Source organism: Fundulus heteroclitus, chromosome 14 (genome assembly GCF_011125445.2).
Source record: "Fundulus heteroclitus isolate FHET01 chromosome 14, MU-UCD_Fhet_4.1, whole genome shotgun sequence".
NCBI classification, from domain to species: Eukaryota; Metazoa; Chordata; class Actinopteri; order Cyprinodontiformes; family Fundulidae; genus Fundulus; species Fundulus heteroclitus.
In genome coordinates, this window is record NC_046374.1 from 27,413,011 (window position 1) to 27,429,530 (window position 16,520).

Sequence of the window (16,520 nt, forward strand, 5' to 3'; positions counted from 1 at the left end):
CGATATACTTAGTTTTGATCAGAAACCAATCATGATCCCAGCTGGTTGGCGCTTGCCTACTACAGGGCAGTCAAACTTTTTTTACAGTAGCAGGCCACACACTATCAGGTAGGAGGGTGCACTTATGCTGGTGCTCGAGCCCCGGAGGGGAGAATTTTGAAAAATAGTCTCCCTGATGTATTTTGGAAGCTTTCAAGACAGGTGATTATTTAAAGAATAGAGTCAGAGTGCATGTTTTAAATTGAATAAAAGGCAAAAAATGTGAATGATCAATTCTTCAAAAACAACCTTTGTTTTTTTATTATTCTTAAAACATTTTTTTACACGTTATCATGTTTTAACAAGATTTTGTACAAATTTGCATAAAATTTGTTGAATTTGAATTACTAGCACCATGTAAAACAGATCAGGTTAGGTGAATATATGACAATTTACTAACTTCCGAGCGTGCAGTGAGACAACATGCGCGCACTCAGTTCCTTCTCTGCTCGCGCGCTCGACCTGCTCATTCCACGCTCAACACCAGCTGTGCTGTGCTCTCGCTTGGCTGTTTCTCCCCGAGCGTCGCTTTTCAGAGTTGAGCTCGGATTGGTTCCTGTGCGCTCAACCAGAAGGCACAAATATCGCTCCATTATATAATCGGGGAAATGTAGGTGGTGGCAAGAGCTGCTATAGACGGCGATTTGCCACCGTTGACCGGCTACTTTTGACTGCCCTGCTACTATAATGGCGGCTAAAGTGAATTACACTCTTTAGGTTGAGACGTCTGTAAACTATGCTTTACCGCCGAGCATTGACCAGTTTATTTAAAATCAGGGTTTTGGGAAGAAGGGAAGATCTGTGGCATACAGGGCAGTGGGCTCAGAGGACCAGGGTCTGGGATCACTGGTTAACAAGCCTCCTGGCCGGTTTTGTGGCAAGGTGACCGCTCCAGGTCTGAATGGGGCCCATGAAATGTGGCTTTTTTCTGTATTTACCTTTAATTTCAGCCGCGCTCTTTCCTCCTTTCTCCTCCACCTTCAGACTTTCTTCCTGTTTCTGTCCTTCAGGACATTCAAGTGGTGGCTGCTGCTCAGCACAAGCAGAAGCAGAAACACTGTCCGCCTCCTCCACAGTCGTCTGGGTCTCTGGCTGGACGACGCCTGAAGACGCGTCTTTCTCCAAAGTAGAGGAGGAATCTAGTGGCGCAGAAAGTGACTCCTTTTCTTCTTCTTCTTCTCCGTCTTTTTCCGGTTCAGCCACGACCTTTTGACATCTGGTAGATTTTCTCACTGTCAAAGAAGAAAAGATCGCTGAGCTTTCTGGATGTGTCTCTCTCTTACACAAGAGTACCGATATACTTAGTTTTGGTCAAAAACCAATCATGATCCCAGCTGGTTGGCGCTTGCCTACTACAGGGCAGTCAAACTTTTTTTACAGTAGCAGGCCACACACTATCAGGTAGGAGGGTGCACTTATACTGGTGCTCGAGCCCCGGAGGGGAGAATTTAGAAAAATAGTCTCCCTGATGTATTTTGGAAGCTTTCAAGACAGGTGATTATTTAAAGAATAGAGTCAGAGTGCATGTTTTAAATTGAATAAAAAGCAAAAAAAAGTGAATGATCAATTCTTCAAAAACAACATTTGTTTTTTTAATTGTTATTATTCTTAAAAAAAAATTTCACATGTTATCATGTTTTAACAAGATTTTGTACAAATTTGCATAAAATTTGTTGAATTTGAATTACTAGCACCATATAAAACAGATCAGGTTAGGTGAATATATGACAATTTACTAACTTCCGAGCGCGGAGTGAGACAACATTCGCGCGCTCAGTTCCTTCTCTGCTCGCGCGCTCAGTTCCTTCTCTGCTCGCGCGCTCGACCTGCTCATTCCACGCTCAACACCAGCTGTGCTGTGCACTCACTTGGCTGTTTCTCCCCGAGTGTCGCTTTTCAGAGTTGAGCTCGGATTGGTTCCTGCGCGCTCAACCAGAAGGCAAAAATATCGCTCCATTATATAATCGGGGAAATGTAGGCGGCGGCAAGAGCTGCTATAGATGGCGATTTGCCACCGTTGACCGGCTACTTTTGACTGCCCTGCTACTATAATGGCGGCTAAAGTGAATTACACTCTTTAGGTTGAGACGTCTGTAAACTATGCTTTACCGCCGAGCATTGACCAGTTTATTTAAAATCAGGGTTTTGGGAAGAAGGGAAGATCTGTGGCATACAGGGCAGTGGGCCCGGAGGACCAGGGTCTGGTTAACAAGCGTCCTGGCTAGCAAAGGGACCGCTCCAAATCTGAATGGGGCGCATGAAATGTGGTTTTGGTCTGTATTTACCTTTAATTTCAGCCGTGCTGTTTCCTTCTTTCTCCTCCACCTTCAGACTTTCTTCCTGTTTCTGTCCTTCAGGACATTCAAGTGGTGGCTGCTGCTCAGCACAAGCAGAAGCAGAAACACTGTCCGCCTCCTCCGCAGTCGTCTGAGTCTCTGGCTGGACGACGCCTGAAGACGCGTCTTTGTCCAAAGTGGAGGAGGAATCTAGTGAAGCTTCTTCTTCTTCATTTCTCTCCGGTTCAGCCACAACCTTTTGACCTCTGGTAGATTTTCTCACTGTCAAAGAAGAAAAGATCCGTGAGATTTCCGGATCTCTGGCCTAAGCTCAGCGTGTTCAAATGTCTGGGTTTTACCAGGAGTCTTCCTAGCTTTCTTCCTGGGTCGACCTCTGGTTCTGGGCGTTTTCACGTCCTCTTCCTCCTTCTCTTCCTCTTCATCTGCCTTTCCCACCTCCTCCGCCAGTACAGTACTCTCAGCCCCATCTGAAACAGAAAAATCAGAGATTCAGACTCACAGCAATGCCAAAACTACGGCCTCCGCAGGTGGAGACATCCACCAAAAAGACTCACAGCTGCAAAAGCTTTGAACGGTTTGAAGGTTTATCACGTAGAAACCCCTAAAACAGTAAAAATCTGCGACCATAACAGAGACGTACGGTAAGACGCTTTGGTTTCGAACCAAAACTAAAGGGCCGTCACAAACGAGTTAAGAGTCTTAAGCTGGGTCTCCAGTATGAGGAGAGACACGCCCATTTCTTCCCCACTCTAAAAGTGGCTCAGAATCTCATGTTTTCCCCCCTAAATACCTCCAAGGAAGAGGCTTTAATGTTTTTAAAACAACTCCATATTTTTTTCTTTACTAATACTTTTGTTTTTACAGCACTTTAAAACACGCATCTTATATCTACCTTAGCTGACTCTCAGAAAAATGCTTCGCTGCGCAGACATGCTTAACTTTTATTGATTTATACAACGGTACATGTTGATGAAACAGGGTAAATATTACTTTGTCATGTGCAGGAGTCCTACAATGGAAATCAGCACTTTTATTTGCCCTGCTTCCCTTATATAACATCGAAAAATACGTTTAGCTAAACTGTGCCAAAATCACATGTCCGCCTGGCGCACTGCCCACTAAAACCTTTGTGAAACAAATATGCTGCAGCTATAGACAAGATGTGGATATACAAAGTCTGAGGCTTCTGTGTTTTCAAAAAGGTTTTCATGTAGTTTATTTAAAAAAATATTTAGGCGAGGCTCAGATAATTTTATTTTTCTTGTTTAATCACCTATAAATCAGTCATAGCGACATTTGCAACCGTGGTTCCACTTGACAAATATTCTTTGATGCCTTGACTTGGCACAGATATAGAAATCTACATTTAATCTTTATAACTGTGGAGCTTTACTTGATTTATAAACATATGTAATCTCAGGTGGAAGTCATGCCTGAAACTGCCTGCACTTAAGGGGTAAAGAGTTTGCAAAAAATCAAAATAATGATATTTTGTTAAAAATGGACATTAATCTTGACCCATCCAGGGAAACAGACCTGTGCTGTCATCATGTTTGCGTTTAGCAGGTTGTGGGGCTTCCTCTGCTTCCTGTGTGTCTGGTCTCCCGTCCTCAGCTCCACCTGCTTCGCTCACATCCAATTTGATCTAAAACAAACAACAAATATGGATTTAAGCCACATTCCTGATCATTTCACAGACCTGTGCCCCCAGATAAAATAATATATTCACCTCAGGCGCGGAAGAGTCAGCTGCGTCGTCCATCTTGTCTTCTTGTGGGTCGGGATCAGTTTTAGACTCCGTTTCTGGTTCTTCACGCTCGCTGATCTCTGCTGCTGGTGCAGGTTCTTCTGGAGGAGGTACATCCTCAGGCAGGGTCTCTAAATTATGGACCGACTCAATGACACTTTGGTCTGGTATTGGCCCTTCAGCCGCAGGTACATCACGATTTAAATCACCAGCCAACTGAGTCAGGCGGTTCTCCTCGGAGACTTCCTGTTTGCCCTCTTCTCCACCATGTTTTCCACCATTAGCAGCTTCAGGTTGACTCGGTTGCTCTAAGACGTCCAGTTTGGGCCCTTCTGAACTGGATAAAGCTTCCTCTGCATCGTTTACATCACCAGCTGGCTGATCCCGACCCTGTTCCTCTGACGGCTCCCGTTTCATCCCTTCAGAAGCGGCTAAACCCTCATCGACATCTTGCACATCATCATCATCAGCAAATTGAGACAAAAACTCCTCTACAATTTTTATTTTAAGCATTTCTTCCTCAGGTAAATCTTCATTAGTGCAGTTTACATCTCCAGCTAACTGAGGCAGACTTTCTCCCGTTACGATGTCCCGTCTAGACTCTTCTGCAGCAGGTAAATCTATCCTACCATCTTTCACGTCACCAGCTAACTGAGTCAGGCTTTGTTCCTCTAAAACTTCCTGTCTGGACTGTTCTTCACTGGATAAATGTTCCTTAACGTATTTTACATCATTTGCAACTTCAGGTAGACTCGGTTCATCTAAGACTTCCTGTTTGGACCCTTCTGGTTTGGATTCAGGTCCTTCAACATCTTTGACATCATTAGCAGCCTCAGGTAGACTCTGTTCCTCTGAGACTTCCTGCCTTGAGCCTTCTCCACCAACATGTTTCACATCATAAGCGGCCTCAGTCAGCCTCTGCTCCTCCACTTCTCCGGTTGTCTCGTCTTTTTCGGGTTCACCGTTCTCCTCGTTGCTGAGTTTGTCTATTGTTTCACTTCCTTCTCCCTTCTCCAGGCTGGAAGCTCCTTGGACCGTCGTCCTCTGCTGGGCCGGATCATCCTGAGAAGCTCCAACTCGAAGCTCAGGATGATCCTCCTCCTCTTCCTCCGTCCTGGCTGGAACTGCCGTCTCAGTTTTCTCTCCATCTTCTTTAGAGGCCGTCGAGTCCGTCTCGACGCTGGGCTCCTCTGCAGGAACTTCATTAACCTGGCAACCTGCCTCTTCGACAGCAGCAGGACCGGTTTGCTTTTTCTCCTGTTTTTTAGTGTTTTTCTTTGGTCTTCCCCTCTTTGGTTTCTGTTGTACCGGCGGCTGGTCTTCCTCATCTGGTTCTGTCTCTTTTGCCTCCTCAGTCTTTGCCTCCCGCTCTGCCTTGCTGTTCTTCGCCCGCGTCATATACCTTCTAACCTGCACTGGAGACTTTTCCTTCTCCTCGGTCTTAGACGTCCTGCTCCTCGTGCTCCTTCTGGGCCTTTCTTCTGTCGCAGTCGTCGTATGGTCTGTTTTTTCTTCCACTTTCTCAGCTTGTAACGCCCCTTCAGTCGCCGGTGAATCGGTCGACTGGGTCAGGCTCTGCTCCTCTGAGCCCAGCGGCTCTCCAGTTGTGTCGTCGTCTGTTTTTTCTTCTACTTTCTCAGCCTGTAACTCCACCTCTGTCGTTGGTGACTGCTCCTCCACAGACTTGGTCACTTGGTCACCAACTTCTTCATTGGTCACTTTAGACTTCAGCTCGTTGGGGGTCTCTGGGTTTGGACCTTCAGATTCTGTCATGGTCTGATCATCATTTACTTTATTTAAGACCGGTGCTTCAGGGTCATCTTTTGAAGAGTCGTTTCCGTCTTGAATTGGGCCGACAACCTCTGAACTGGTTTCCTCTGAACGTTCGGGTTGATCCTCGCTCTTATTCAGGGCCTGACTGGGATCGGTTGGTGCTTCTCTCTCTGTGAGTTTATCTTTTCCTTGTTGGGAATAAGTCCCTGTTGAGTTTTGAGCAGAATCTTCAGAAACGGTGACGGGAGGTGGTTTCCTAGTTTGTGATTTCTCTCTATCCTTTGCTGCACTGCACTGCATTGACTTCAGGACCGCGTACAGACCAGATCCTGTTTTAGAGGGAAATTTAGAGGGAAAACGGTGTTTAAAACTTTCTTTCGTTTTCTTTGCCCCCTTATTTTTTTTTACTTTTTTTTGCATTTACCTTTTTTACCACTGGCCTTTAGTTTAGTTTTAGAAGACTGCTGTAAGGCTATACTTCGTGTCTTAGGGTCAATCGTACTGTGACCAGATCGCTGCAGTCGCTGCTGAAGTGTTGTCAGCCTGAAACAAAAGGAAGAAACCTAATTTAGTAATTCTGATGCGTTTTCTCTTTGTTGAACTATGAATGAATGAAGAATGCAAAGTTACGTCTAGCTGCATGTAGGATTAGGAGCCTCTCTTCTAAAGGCATCAGTCCCCTTTTTTCTACCTCTGGTTAGCTTTTGCATAGTGTGGCTGAAATCTTGATCAAAATCTCTCGAACTGGTCGTTTCAAACTTTATATCTTAAAACCTCACGCATGTTGGCTATATTTTGAGTAAAAGATCTGCAAGTTTACATGCTGGACATGACCCATCCCAGAGCAACTCAGCCTTAAACGTCCAAGTCTGGAGCGTTGTTTAAAAAAAAATTACTCCATTCGAGCACAGATTAAAGATCTCAGCTTTCATCAAGAGAAGTAAATGTACACATGTATTAGCTTTTTCTTTCAGTAAAAAGCCAAAACAGAAAATAATGACAATCAGAGACACTATAACCAAGCATAAACAAAATGAATGCATGAAAGGTAAGTAATAATGATTGTTTTGATTACAGCAGTTTGAACATTTTGGGTTTATAGTGATGACAGCAGCAAATGTTTCAGCGGCATAAGACAAGCCTTACGATCTAAATTTTGCATAACCTGCTAGTTTGCAGAACACCTTTAGCAGTGCCTGAAAGTACAGATTGGATGCATCATGCAAAACAAGAGACTAACGCTCAACTAGGAGTAGTTAGAAGGTCCCACTTAGTGTTCAAACACAGACACACATTATTTTACATCCTAATCGTTATATGATTATCTGCAGTGGAGCCGAGCATAAATCTGATCAGAATGGCTTATTTTTGTTCCCTCTTATTACTGTGGCATCCTGGTAATTAAGCATAATTAAACACTGGCTTTTACATATTTTAACTACTATATTAATAAGCTAAAAGTGTACTTGTAGTTGCAGCTGAGCGAGAACATTTCTTTGTGCATTTTACTAGTAAAGTGAGGACTTAAATGTGATGTAAATTACCTTTTTGGGTCCTCAATTATTTTGGACTAAGGTCTCGTTTAAGTTTAGGTTAAAGTTAGGGTTAGGCACATAATGGTAGAAGTTGTGTTTAAGGTTAGGACCAGAGCATAAGTGGTCGGTTCAACCCGCTATAGAAACCATGATCAAACAAAAAATCATGATCAGATTCCCATAAAAACAGTCATTAAATTTCTTCATTTAAATCCAAACATCAAATTTTGTGCATTTAAACATAGCTATTAGAGCTGTGTCACATCTCAATAGTTAGGGTAGCTTCTATCTGTTTGTTATAATCAGAGCTATGGGGAGCATATAGATTCTGAATAGGAGGGACACCAAGATGGAACCTTGGGGAACCCCACATGTGACCCTCAAAGCAGCGGTTTTTCAAAACCGCTGCTTTCAGGGTCTGGCAAAGAACGGAAAATTTTCTGAAAGAAAGCTGTGGGTAAAATATCAGGACTGCAGGAAAAAAATAACTTAGTTGATGTACAATTTTGCGCTTTTGTAGTTTATTTGGCAGAACTGTGCCCGTCTATCAAATTTGTTCTTACTGGACTGAACTGATCTTTTTGAATCTCCAACATCTAAAGAATCCCAAATCCTAGAAATACTATATTTGTAAATATTACAATATAACACTCTGTAAGCCCGTATCTCCTCCGCCCAATATTACCCTGCTTTCACGGCCAACAGCCTCTCCCTATTTACTGCAGAAGCTCCTACTTGACAATCAGACTCTTAAGTTGACAAGCAAAATAAAACTTGAAATGGGGGCACTTACCGTTCTATGCATCCAACTTTAGCCCTGTAAAAGACAAACGTTTGTGAAATAAAGACACCATCAGCAACCATCTCCTGAAGTTCTTATTCTATCCCCATGATTTGCACACAAACATACCAGTTCTTATCTTTTAGGTCACGCAGAAATAAAACCTTATGCACCACGTCAGCCACAGCCTTGGAGTCAGCCATCTCAATATAGATCTGAGGCAGAAAAACAGAACGACGATTTAGATCTACCTGTATGTATGTATTATTATTTTTTTATTCTTGCATTGCTCAAGGTGGCAGCATGCTGGGGTAGCTTACATTCATTCTGAAATATTTTATTTCAAAAAACCTAAAATTCCTTCTTTTGTGGATAAAAATAAACTTTTTGGATTTTTCCCCTCTATTATGGATGAAGTGCAGCTAAAAAATGTTTGCTAATACGTTCTTACATGAGGACATTTGTCATGTTGCATAACCATGTGTTTTTTTTACAACCCGGGAGCAGCTGATTAACATCTCAACAGATCAAATAGCACTTCAACTACCAAAATCCCAGATGAGGGAGATGCCGAGGATGCAGAGCAGGATCAAAGAGAAGAGAAATAGGAAGGTCAAGCCATCTCTTCCATTGAAATATTATGGGCAATGTGAGGTCTTCGGAAAACAAGTTGGATGAACTCCAAGCCCTAACAAGGACCCAGCCAGAATGTGGGTAATGCAGTATTACGCTTTTCACTGAAACATGGCTGCAGAATCCCCAACTCTAGCATCTTTGTGTCATGCTTACTGACCATAAGAGCAGACACGGATTTAAGAGGAGTGGCAAAAGCAAAGGAGGTGGGTTGGCAGTGCTTGTGAGCAACAGATGGTGTCTCACAGATGGTGTCCTAATATTGGACAGTTAGAAATTAATTTTTTGTTGATAATATTTACCCAGAGTTCACTAGTGTTATTTTGGTAACTCCCTACCATATTTTTCAGACTATAAGGCGCAACTAAAATCGTAAAGAATTTTCAGACATTCATGGCGTGCCTTATATATGATTACCGTAGTGCTTACTGATCAATTTTATGTGGTACATGGCGCTCAAAAATTTGTTAAAATGTCTAAGTGCGACTTTGGTAAGCAATAAAGCCGCTACACTCAGTGGATTTTTAGAGCATTACGGTACACTGTGTTACAACCTGATTGGACCCCTGAGCTCTCTACAAGACTGCCTGACTGTAATGTCTAAACTGGAAGTGCATTCATGTAAGGCAGCCAGAGTACATGCTTAGCAACAATAAACCAAGTAAGTTAATTGAATATAAAAGTGATGTTTATTTTGACCTTATGTTAGAAACAGGGCAGTGTAGTCCAACTACTACTACAGAGACGAATAACTCTCTCTCTCTCAGGAGAGAGCTGTATACATGAACGGTTGGAGTGATATTACACAGAAGCATATTTAATACCTTATAATCCGGTGCCTCTTATGGTCCAAAAATATGGTAACTTTCCACTATCTGCTTTTAAATTCAATTCAAAAATACTTCAGTAATCCTAAAGGGAAATCAGACTATCAACAAAAGTCAGAGGCTTTTGTATATTCACTGTAAGACACAACGCTACAGAAGATCCTTCCTGCCTGCAGCCATCACCGTCTACAATGATGGGGCGACAGCGGCGCAGGAGTTAGAGAGTTCGTCCATTTAAAACAATTCGTTGAAGAAACTCCTATAAGTTACAACAACTTTTAATTAACCACTTTAAAAACCTTTTCAGTTATTTCTATTTAAATGTTTCTTTTACTTTATCTTACTGCTTTGCTTTGGTCTTTCAATAGTACTTCATCTTGCTTTTTTTATATTTGGTGTTTTTGATTTAACACAATTTTCCAGTACGATTATATCCCCAATACTATCGAAAATACATTTGTCAAGTATTAAGTAGACTTTCATTGATGAAATAAAGCATGACGTAAAAATGGTTACTTAACTTATTGTCAAAATAGATGTTTTGAATTATATTAATGTTTGGTTAGTATTTAGCGTTGTATTTTTGGTAGCTTCAGAATTTGTATCATCATACCCTGTTGGCGAGAGGCACGTAGTTGACGAAGGGAGTGATGGACGCCACCACCCTCATGACCAGAGTGACGATATTTGGAGACGCATCGAAGATCTCAACAGAGAGCAGCCGTTCCTCCAGAGAATCCGAGTCCAGAACAGGCTGAAAAATAAATAAAAAGCTGATAAGAGAAGAACCAAGGAACGCAAAATGATAGATTTCTGAGTACAGAATTTTAACAAGTGACTTACACAATTACACAATTTCAGCATATTTTTGTACAGCTCCTCCTGCAAAAGATGACAAGACATGTTTAAAATGACAAATAATACCTTCATTTGTCTAACGAGTTGGGAAAACAAACTATTTTAAGTCCCATCAAACAGATGGAAGATTGCAAATAAATCTATTTGAGTTTGCTTGTCGAACTTACTGATACAAAACATTTAAAGTTTGGCAACAAGAACAGTTAAAGTGGAAAAATAAGAATATTACTTTGATCATTAAAACTGTAGAGAAGCGCCGAATAAAAACCAGATCAGTTTAAATGCTCGCATTAAACAGTCACCATCAATATCTATCAGTACTCAACAGAAATGTGTGTAAGTCTGGTTCATTTTGTTCCCGGCCTGAGTCTCCCTACCTCAGTAGGTCCGGGGTGCTCCATCTTTAAGACCAGGAAGACCTTGAGTTTGTTGCGGTTGATGGTTAACTCTTTATTAGTGAGATCTTTCACAAAGCTCATGCATGAAGCCCATTGGTTGAAATAAACAAAGGCCTGGAGGGCAGACAGAGAGAGATGGATTAGAGTCACAAAAAGAAATGCACAATAATCTCTCAATATCATTTCTGTTTAATTTTATTTGCAGGAACAACAAAATGTGCCTATTTTTATTTAGTGTCTAAAATGGGACCCTGCACTGATAATCCTAAGTGGCCTTTACTTGAATAGTGCTGTATCAAGTCCTGAGGACCCCAAAGTAAATTAAAAGCTTCATCGAACACCACCGATGGATCCAAACAAAGCTCTTAGAGAGTTATAGAATTATTTCTTCTTTTTTTTAATGGGCTGTTTTTTTGTCGTACCAATATATTATTTTTTCTTTTTTTTGGATTTTTGCATTTAATCCGTTAAATTTATATGCAGCTAATTCCTGTTAAAACATGCGTGCGCTGACTAAAGAGTTGATTCGGTCCTGCAGCTGCATGAAAAACCTCAAGGTTCCCAAATAGAGTGATAGCTGAGAGCCCACCTCTTAAAGTTCGATACGAAACATTGCACAGTCCACATAATTATTTTTCTGCATGTTTTCAGGTATAAAACAGCGTAGGGCTGGGCAATATGGATTAAAAAAATAAATCTCAGATTTTATCATACCAAATCCGATTAATCGATTTTTTCCTCCTTTTTGTTTCATAAAAAGAAATTAAAGAAATTATTTTAAAACCTTGCTTTTTATGTCAAGTATTTCGTCAGGGAGTTGACCTGAATTCAAAGTGCAACTAAAAACAAGCTGTGAAACATGCTTATAAAACAAGATGGCAGCCGTGCCATTATAAACAATAAAAATATAACAAAACATTTGCTGCTAGTGGTATTACACATTGAGCTAAGAACAGGCTTCACTGCACTTGGGAACTTCAAACTAAGTTAAAAAAAAAGTAAATAAGTAAATGAAGTACCTCGTATTATGGTAAAAAAAAGTTTCCACTTAACAATATTTTGACAATACATTTGCCTAAACATATATTCAGCATCACATGCTGTTCTCTTCATGGAAACCCAATGAGTGTATTGGCAAAATAAAATCCAGATTTTCCAAAAATGAAAACTTAAAGAATTGTAAATTCGAATGAATCGATTAAATCGATTTATCGCCCAGCCCTAAAACAGCGCTGCATTTGTTAGGTACACATGCATGACCAACCTACAGGGCTGGAGTACTTTTAAATCCCGGCTCCTTACCCTCCTCTGCAGCGGCAGGACCAACACGTTGGAGAAGAGATCTGTGAGAGTCTTCTGTGGAAAATACGTCCACACCAAGCTTGAAACGTCCTCCTGTGTGTATTTGGCTTTCGGTAAATTCGTCAGCATGATGGTGATGCACTTCTTGTCTGGAAAGGTGGCTTGCTGTGTCACAAGAGAGAGTTTAGAGAAGGAGTGAAACAGCAGCGCTAGCAAAACAGATAAAAAATATTCTATATTGCACAACTATTTAATATAAAAAGAGTAACATTTTGAAAAAAAAGCTTTTACAGCAGGAACATTCAGAAGTTTATCTACACACGCATCACATCCGTTTTATATGATTTAACTTAGGAAGATTAATTCAAGGGGACGAAAGATTTACATGTTAGGCAAGAGGCCTCAAGAATAGGCAATTTTAATGACTGCTTGCAGACCAGACTCCATTATTACCTTTGGGATTTTTAGCCAACTTACATCACCAAGGTAACTCCAAATGCCCTTAAAACCAAACGCTGTGATACAAACATTATGTGACAGCTCGGGTCACATTAATGCAGCGCTTCTTAAATAGTGGGGGGAAGAAAAGCTTTGCTTTTTTTGTTGGTCCAGAAAATCCAGGCCTTCTAACTGTGACAAAAGCGCCCACTGCTGTTTGGTCTGTACCTGCGGTCAGTAGCGTGATAAAATACTATTAATAAACTCCTAAAAAGTACAAAACTGAATGTAAATGAAGTTTATCCTCAATATTAATGGCTTGATATTATTTTTGGCATTGAAGTTCATAGCTAGTTAAAAGTTGACTCCAAGTTCGGGCTAAATGCCGTTTATATTTTTGTTAGTATTATACAGTCAAAAAAAAAAACATTGCAGGTGATAAAAAAAAAAACATTGTTATATGTTATAAATAAACCTGTATATATATTATAAATTTTAAAAGGGATTCTGGGTAATCTTCAGAACAACAGCTTTAATGCATTAAAGGTATACTATGCAACTGGGGTTAATTTTCCGGCGAGGCTCCCCCCAGAGGGCGAAAGTAAAAGTGCACTGTCGTAAAGATGCTCAGCTGTTCTGGTTTCTCTGTCAAGCCAGGCGTGTTTGTTTTGAGCTTAGCAGACAGGCGAACGCAACGAAAAGTGGAAAAAACGGCAGTACAAACAATGACTAACACAGTGAAAGTATGAACATCAGGGTTTCCCGCAGCGCTATCTTGGCGGAGCGGCCGCGGCGCCAACATTCAAAAAAAAAAAAAAAAAAAATATATAATAATAATAATAATAATAATAAAAGTAGATATGCTTGCATGTTTATTTGACGTTAACACGCGGTTCTTTGTTGCTTTCGCGCGTGCATATAGTGAATGGCAGGGCAAAAACACATGGAGTTCTCGCCGTAAAGCAAGACCGACTCTCACGGTCTTGTAGAGACTTCTGAGCCTGTGGGTGCGGGCCGAGGGCTCCTGCAATTGCAAGTGCGGTATTTCCCCCACAGACCACCAGGGCAGCCTAGAAAACCTTTGTTCGACCTGAAATGACTCATTTAATCATCCAAAACGGTATGGAACACATTAATTAACTGAAAAATGTTGCATAGTATGCCTTTAAAAAGTAAAATTTTTGACCTGTTAATGGGGAATGTGTGTGTGTGTGTGTGTGTGTGTGTGTGTGTGTAGGGGGGTGGGGGGGTGGGGTGTGCAACAAAAAAGATTTGAGAACCACTGCATTAGCGCAGGTAGACCATAAGTTAATAAAATAAAGAGCTCAGTTTAGTGGTGCAGAATAAAACATGCTTTAGGCCACCAATGTGCGTATGTAAACTTATGACTCCACTAGCATTGCAGAAAGAAAACAAAAAGGTTAAACATGAAACAAGCACGCTTACCGTAAAGTCTGACAGGCTGTTAATGGGGGTACAATCTGAAAGTAAAAGAGGAAAAACATTTATTTAATTACTTTTCACAAGGGAGCATCCCCCCCCCCCTCCCCCACCCCACACCCCACCCAACATGCGTCTCCTACCAGGGATGTCGAACTGCGGCGTGACAGACGGGAATATAAACGGGTCGCATTTCATGGTGATCCAAAATGGCGACTCGGCATCTGGTGGGAGGTTATATTTCTCTGTTTGGCGGAGAAGAGAACCATAAGAATAGTGAAATAAGACGTGTGTTTAGGATAGAAATTCACATCTGTGCCATGGTGTCTGACGTAGAGTAAAGCACCTAGAATAAACCTCTAGAGAGGTATTAATGGGTCATAAACAGTCCAACAACGTATAAAGTGAACAAAGGATCGATACGCTCACTTTGTCAGGAGGAACTGACCGATATAATTTGGTCCACATGGGGCCCAGACAGGCGTACGTTCAAGACCTGCATGGTACGCTGCGACTAGAGGCAGCGGGTGTTTTCCAAGTCTAGTACACCGAGTTTATATGACACCTTTCACCGATAAAACCTCATAAACTGCTTCACAAGCAAATTATAAACATTAAAACACTGTTAAATCAGAACAAATTAAAGAAAATGACAAAATAATTGATATTAGGACATCTAAAATCATGTTAAGATGCTTTCAGACCTTTTTGATATTTACAAAAACAGGTAATTAGTTGCTGGTTTTCTCTAAACACAGTGGGAGCATTTTTTTCAGTCGCCTTTCTTTGGATTTAGGCTTTTTTGCTGCTTACATATTATTATTAAATATTAAATATCACTTTGAAATAGAGACTTATAAATGGTTTGTAGATATGTTAATTATTAATCAGTAAATGCTTAATAAAGTGCAAGAAGGAGACAAAAAAAAAAAAAAGAGACAGAACCAGCTGTTTTTTTTGCCAGAGAGCCAAATTTATAGTTGGCTAAAACATTTCAAATTCTATACATTTCATCTACAGTTTCTATAATAAATATTTTAGTGTAAAGTACAACCCTGTAAGCTCAATAAACATGTGCAAACATTATTCTTTACCATGTAATATTCTACTTTATCACTGTATTATAAACATCCACATTGGAAAACTGTACACCATGAGACCCTTTAATAAGAATTACTAAACATTTATAAATGCCTAGAGGGAGCATTATTGCAAAGCGTACACAATGACAAAGTATATAGATTTGGCTCACTATTTGGCAAGAAACCTGTCAGTGTTGTCTCTTAACCCTTTATTAATTCATAATAAACAGTTAATGATTTATAAAGTGTTTATATGCATGTCTACAAACCATTTCTAAGTGTCTGTAAAGGGAGCCTTGTGGTGGTACCATTAAATACCTTTACAAAGTTTAAAGCTTTTGGCTCTAAACCTGAAGACATGACCATCAATCTTTAGTTTTTTTGTACTATAAAGGTTCCTCAGTTAATTTTTTCCCCCTAAAAGAAAAGAAAACCTACCCGGCGACTCAATGGGGCTCTCCGGTGTCTTCATTCTCTCCAGTTTGTAAGAGCGAACTTCTGTGGTCTTGCTGTACGAGAGTCCAAACAGGTCGACGTCGGCACTCGACTCAAATTCTACAAACACCTGGAAAACGGGAACAAAGCACCGATAAAGTCCGACCGTAGGCGGCTGGTGTGGATCGTACGGCCGCTGTAGGACTGTGTTCATACCTTGTTGAGCAAAGGCAGGAAGTTTCTCACACGGAAGTCTTTCATGACAGCGTCCCTCAGCTCCTGGATCTCACTTTGTGCGATGTCGTGAATGAAGACCGTCCTCAACCCGTCATCAGTGACTTTCTGGTTGGAGGAAAGCATTCAAGACAAATAAAGACAGAAAGGTTCCTGGGGGCACCCCTAAAACTCCTTTTACATGTATGGTTACTACAGCTATTACTTATTTGTGCACATTAATTACGTTTTTGATTAAAATCCTTTCACTAAAATGCCATCAGAATGCTCATAATATTAAGTAAGTGTGTCTCGGGCGGCCCCCCCCCTACAGTCTCCACTACATTGGATCAGTCCATTTGCTGCGCATGGGCAGAAGGGTCCAAACAGACGGAAGTAAACCATTTGAAACAAACGGCGTGAGGAGAGCAGAGAAGAGGAGAAAAAATTATATTAAAAAAAAAGAAAGAAATAGATAAGAAGCTACCCTAGCGAATTTAATGTTCGGTAGTTTAAGAAATTGTCATATTATTATCACTAGTCTTTCCTGTGACATGCATCTTATTTTTGTTTTGTTATAATTCATTTTCCGTCTGAAGAGATGGAAAATTTGTCTTTTAAAGAGTTCTGGTTTAAGATGTCATCCCTCAAAATAAAGACTTATTCAGGTTATCACAAATGTTAAAATTTAATTGTCATTTTAATGTTAACATAATGTTAAC

At 40.7% G+C, this 16,520-nt stretch overlaps 1 protein-coding gene across 5 annotated transcripts in view; it reads right to left on the reverse strand.

The window, feature by feature from the left end:
- LOC105935943 (zinc finger protein 638) overlaps positions 1 to 16,520 on the reverse strand; it is a 44,128-nt gene that overhangs the window by 5,374 nt on the left and 22,234 nt on the right. For 3 of the 5 annotated variants that reach the window (XM_036146643.1, XM_036146641.1, XM_036146642.1), the window contains 16 exons: positions 15,802 to 15,927; positions 15,589 to 15,715; positions 14,212 to 14,313; positions 14,075 to 14,109; positions 12,191 to 12,355; positions 10,868 to 11,002; positions 10,476 to 10,514; positions 10,246 to 10,386; positions 8,302 to 8,387; positions 8,185 to 8,208; positions 6,281 to 6,399; positions 4,066 to 6,185; positions 3,873 to 3,981; positions 2,675 to 2,803; positions 2,325 to 2,597; positions 978 to 1,271 (listed from right to left, as the gene is read on the reverse strand). In XM_036146643.1, coding sequence (XP_036002536.1) covers positions 978 to 1,271; positions 2,325 to 2,597; positions 2,675 to 2,803; positions 3,873 to 3,981; positions 4,066 to 6,185; positions 6,281 to 6,399; positions 8,185 to 8,208; positions 8,302 to 8,387; positions 10,246 to 10,386; positions 10,476 to 10,514; positions 10,868 to 11,002; positions 12,191 to 12,355; positions 14,075 to 14,109; positions 14,212 to 14,313; positions 15,589 to 15,715; positions 15,802 to 15,927 — 4,024 coding nt within the window. The remainder of the gene's footprint in view (positions 1 to 977; positions 1,272 to 2,324; positions 2,598 to 2,674; positions 2,804 to 3,872; positions 3,982 to 4,065; positions 6,186 to 6,280; positions 6,400 to 8,184; positions 8,209 to 8,301; positions 8,388 to 10,245; positions 10,387 to 10,475; positions 10,515 to 10,867; positions 11,003 to 12,190; positions 12,356 to 14,074; positions 14,110 to 14,211; positions 14,314 to 15,588; positions 15,716 to 15,801; positions 15,928 to 16,520) is intronic. The other 2 variants (XM_036146645.1, XM_036146644.1) reach the window with 1 other exon arrangement.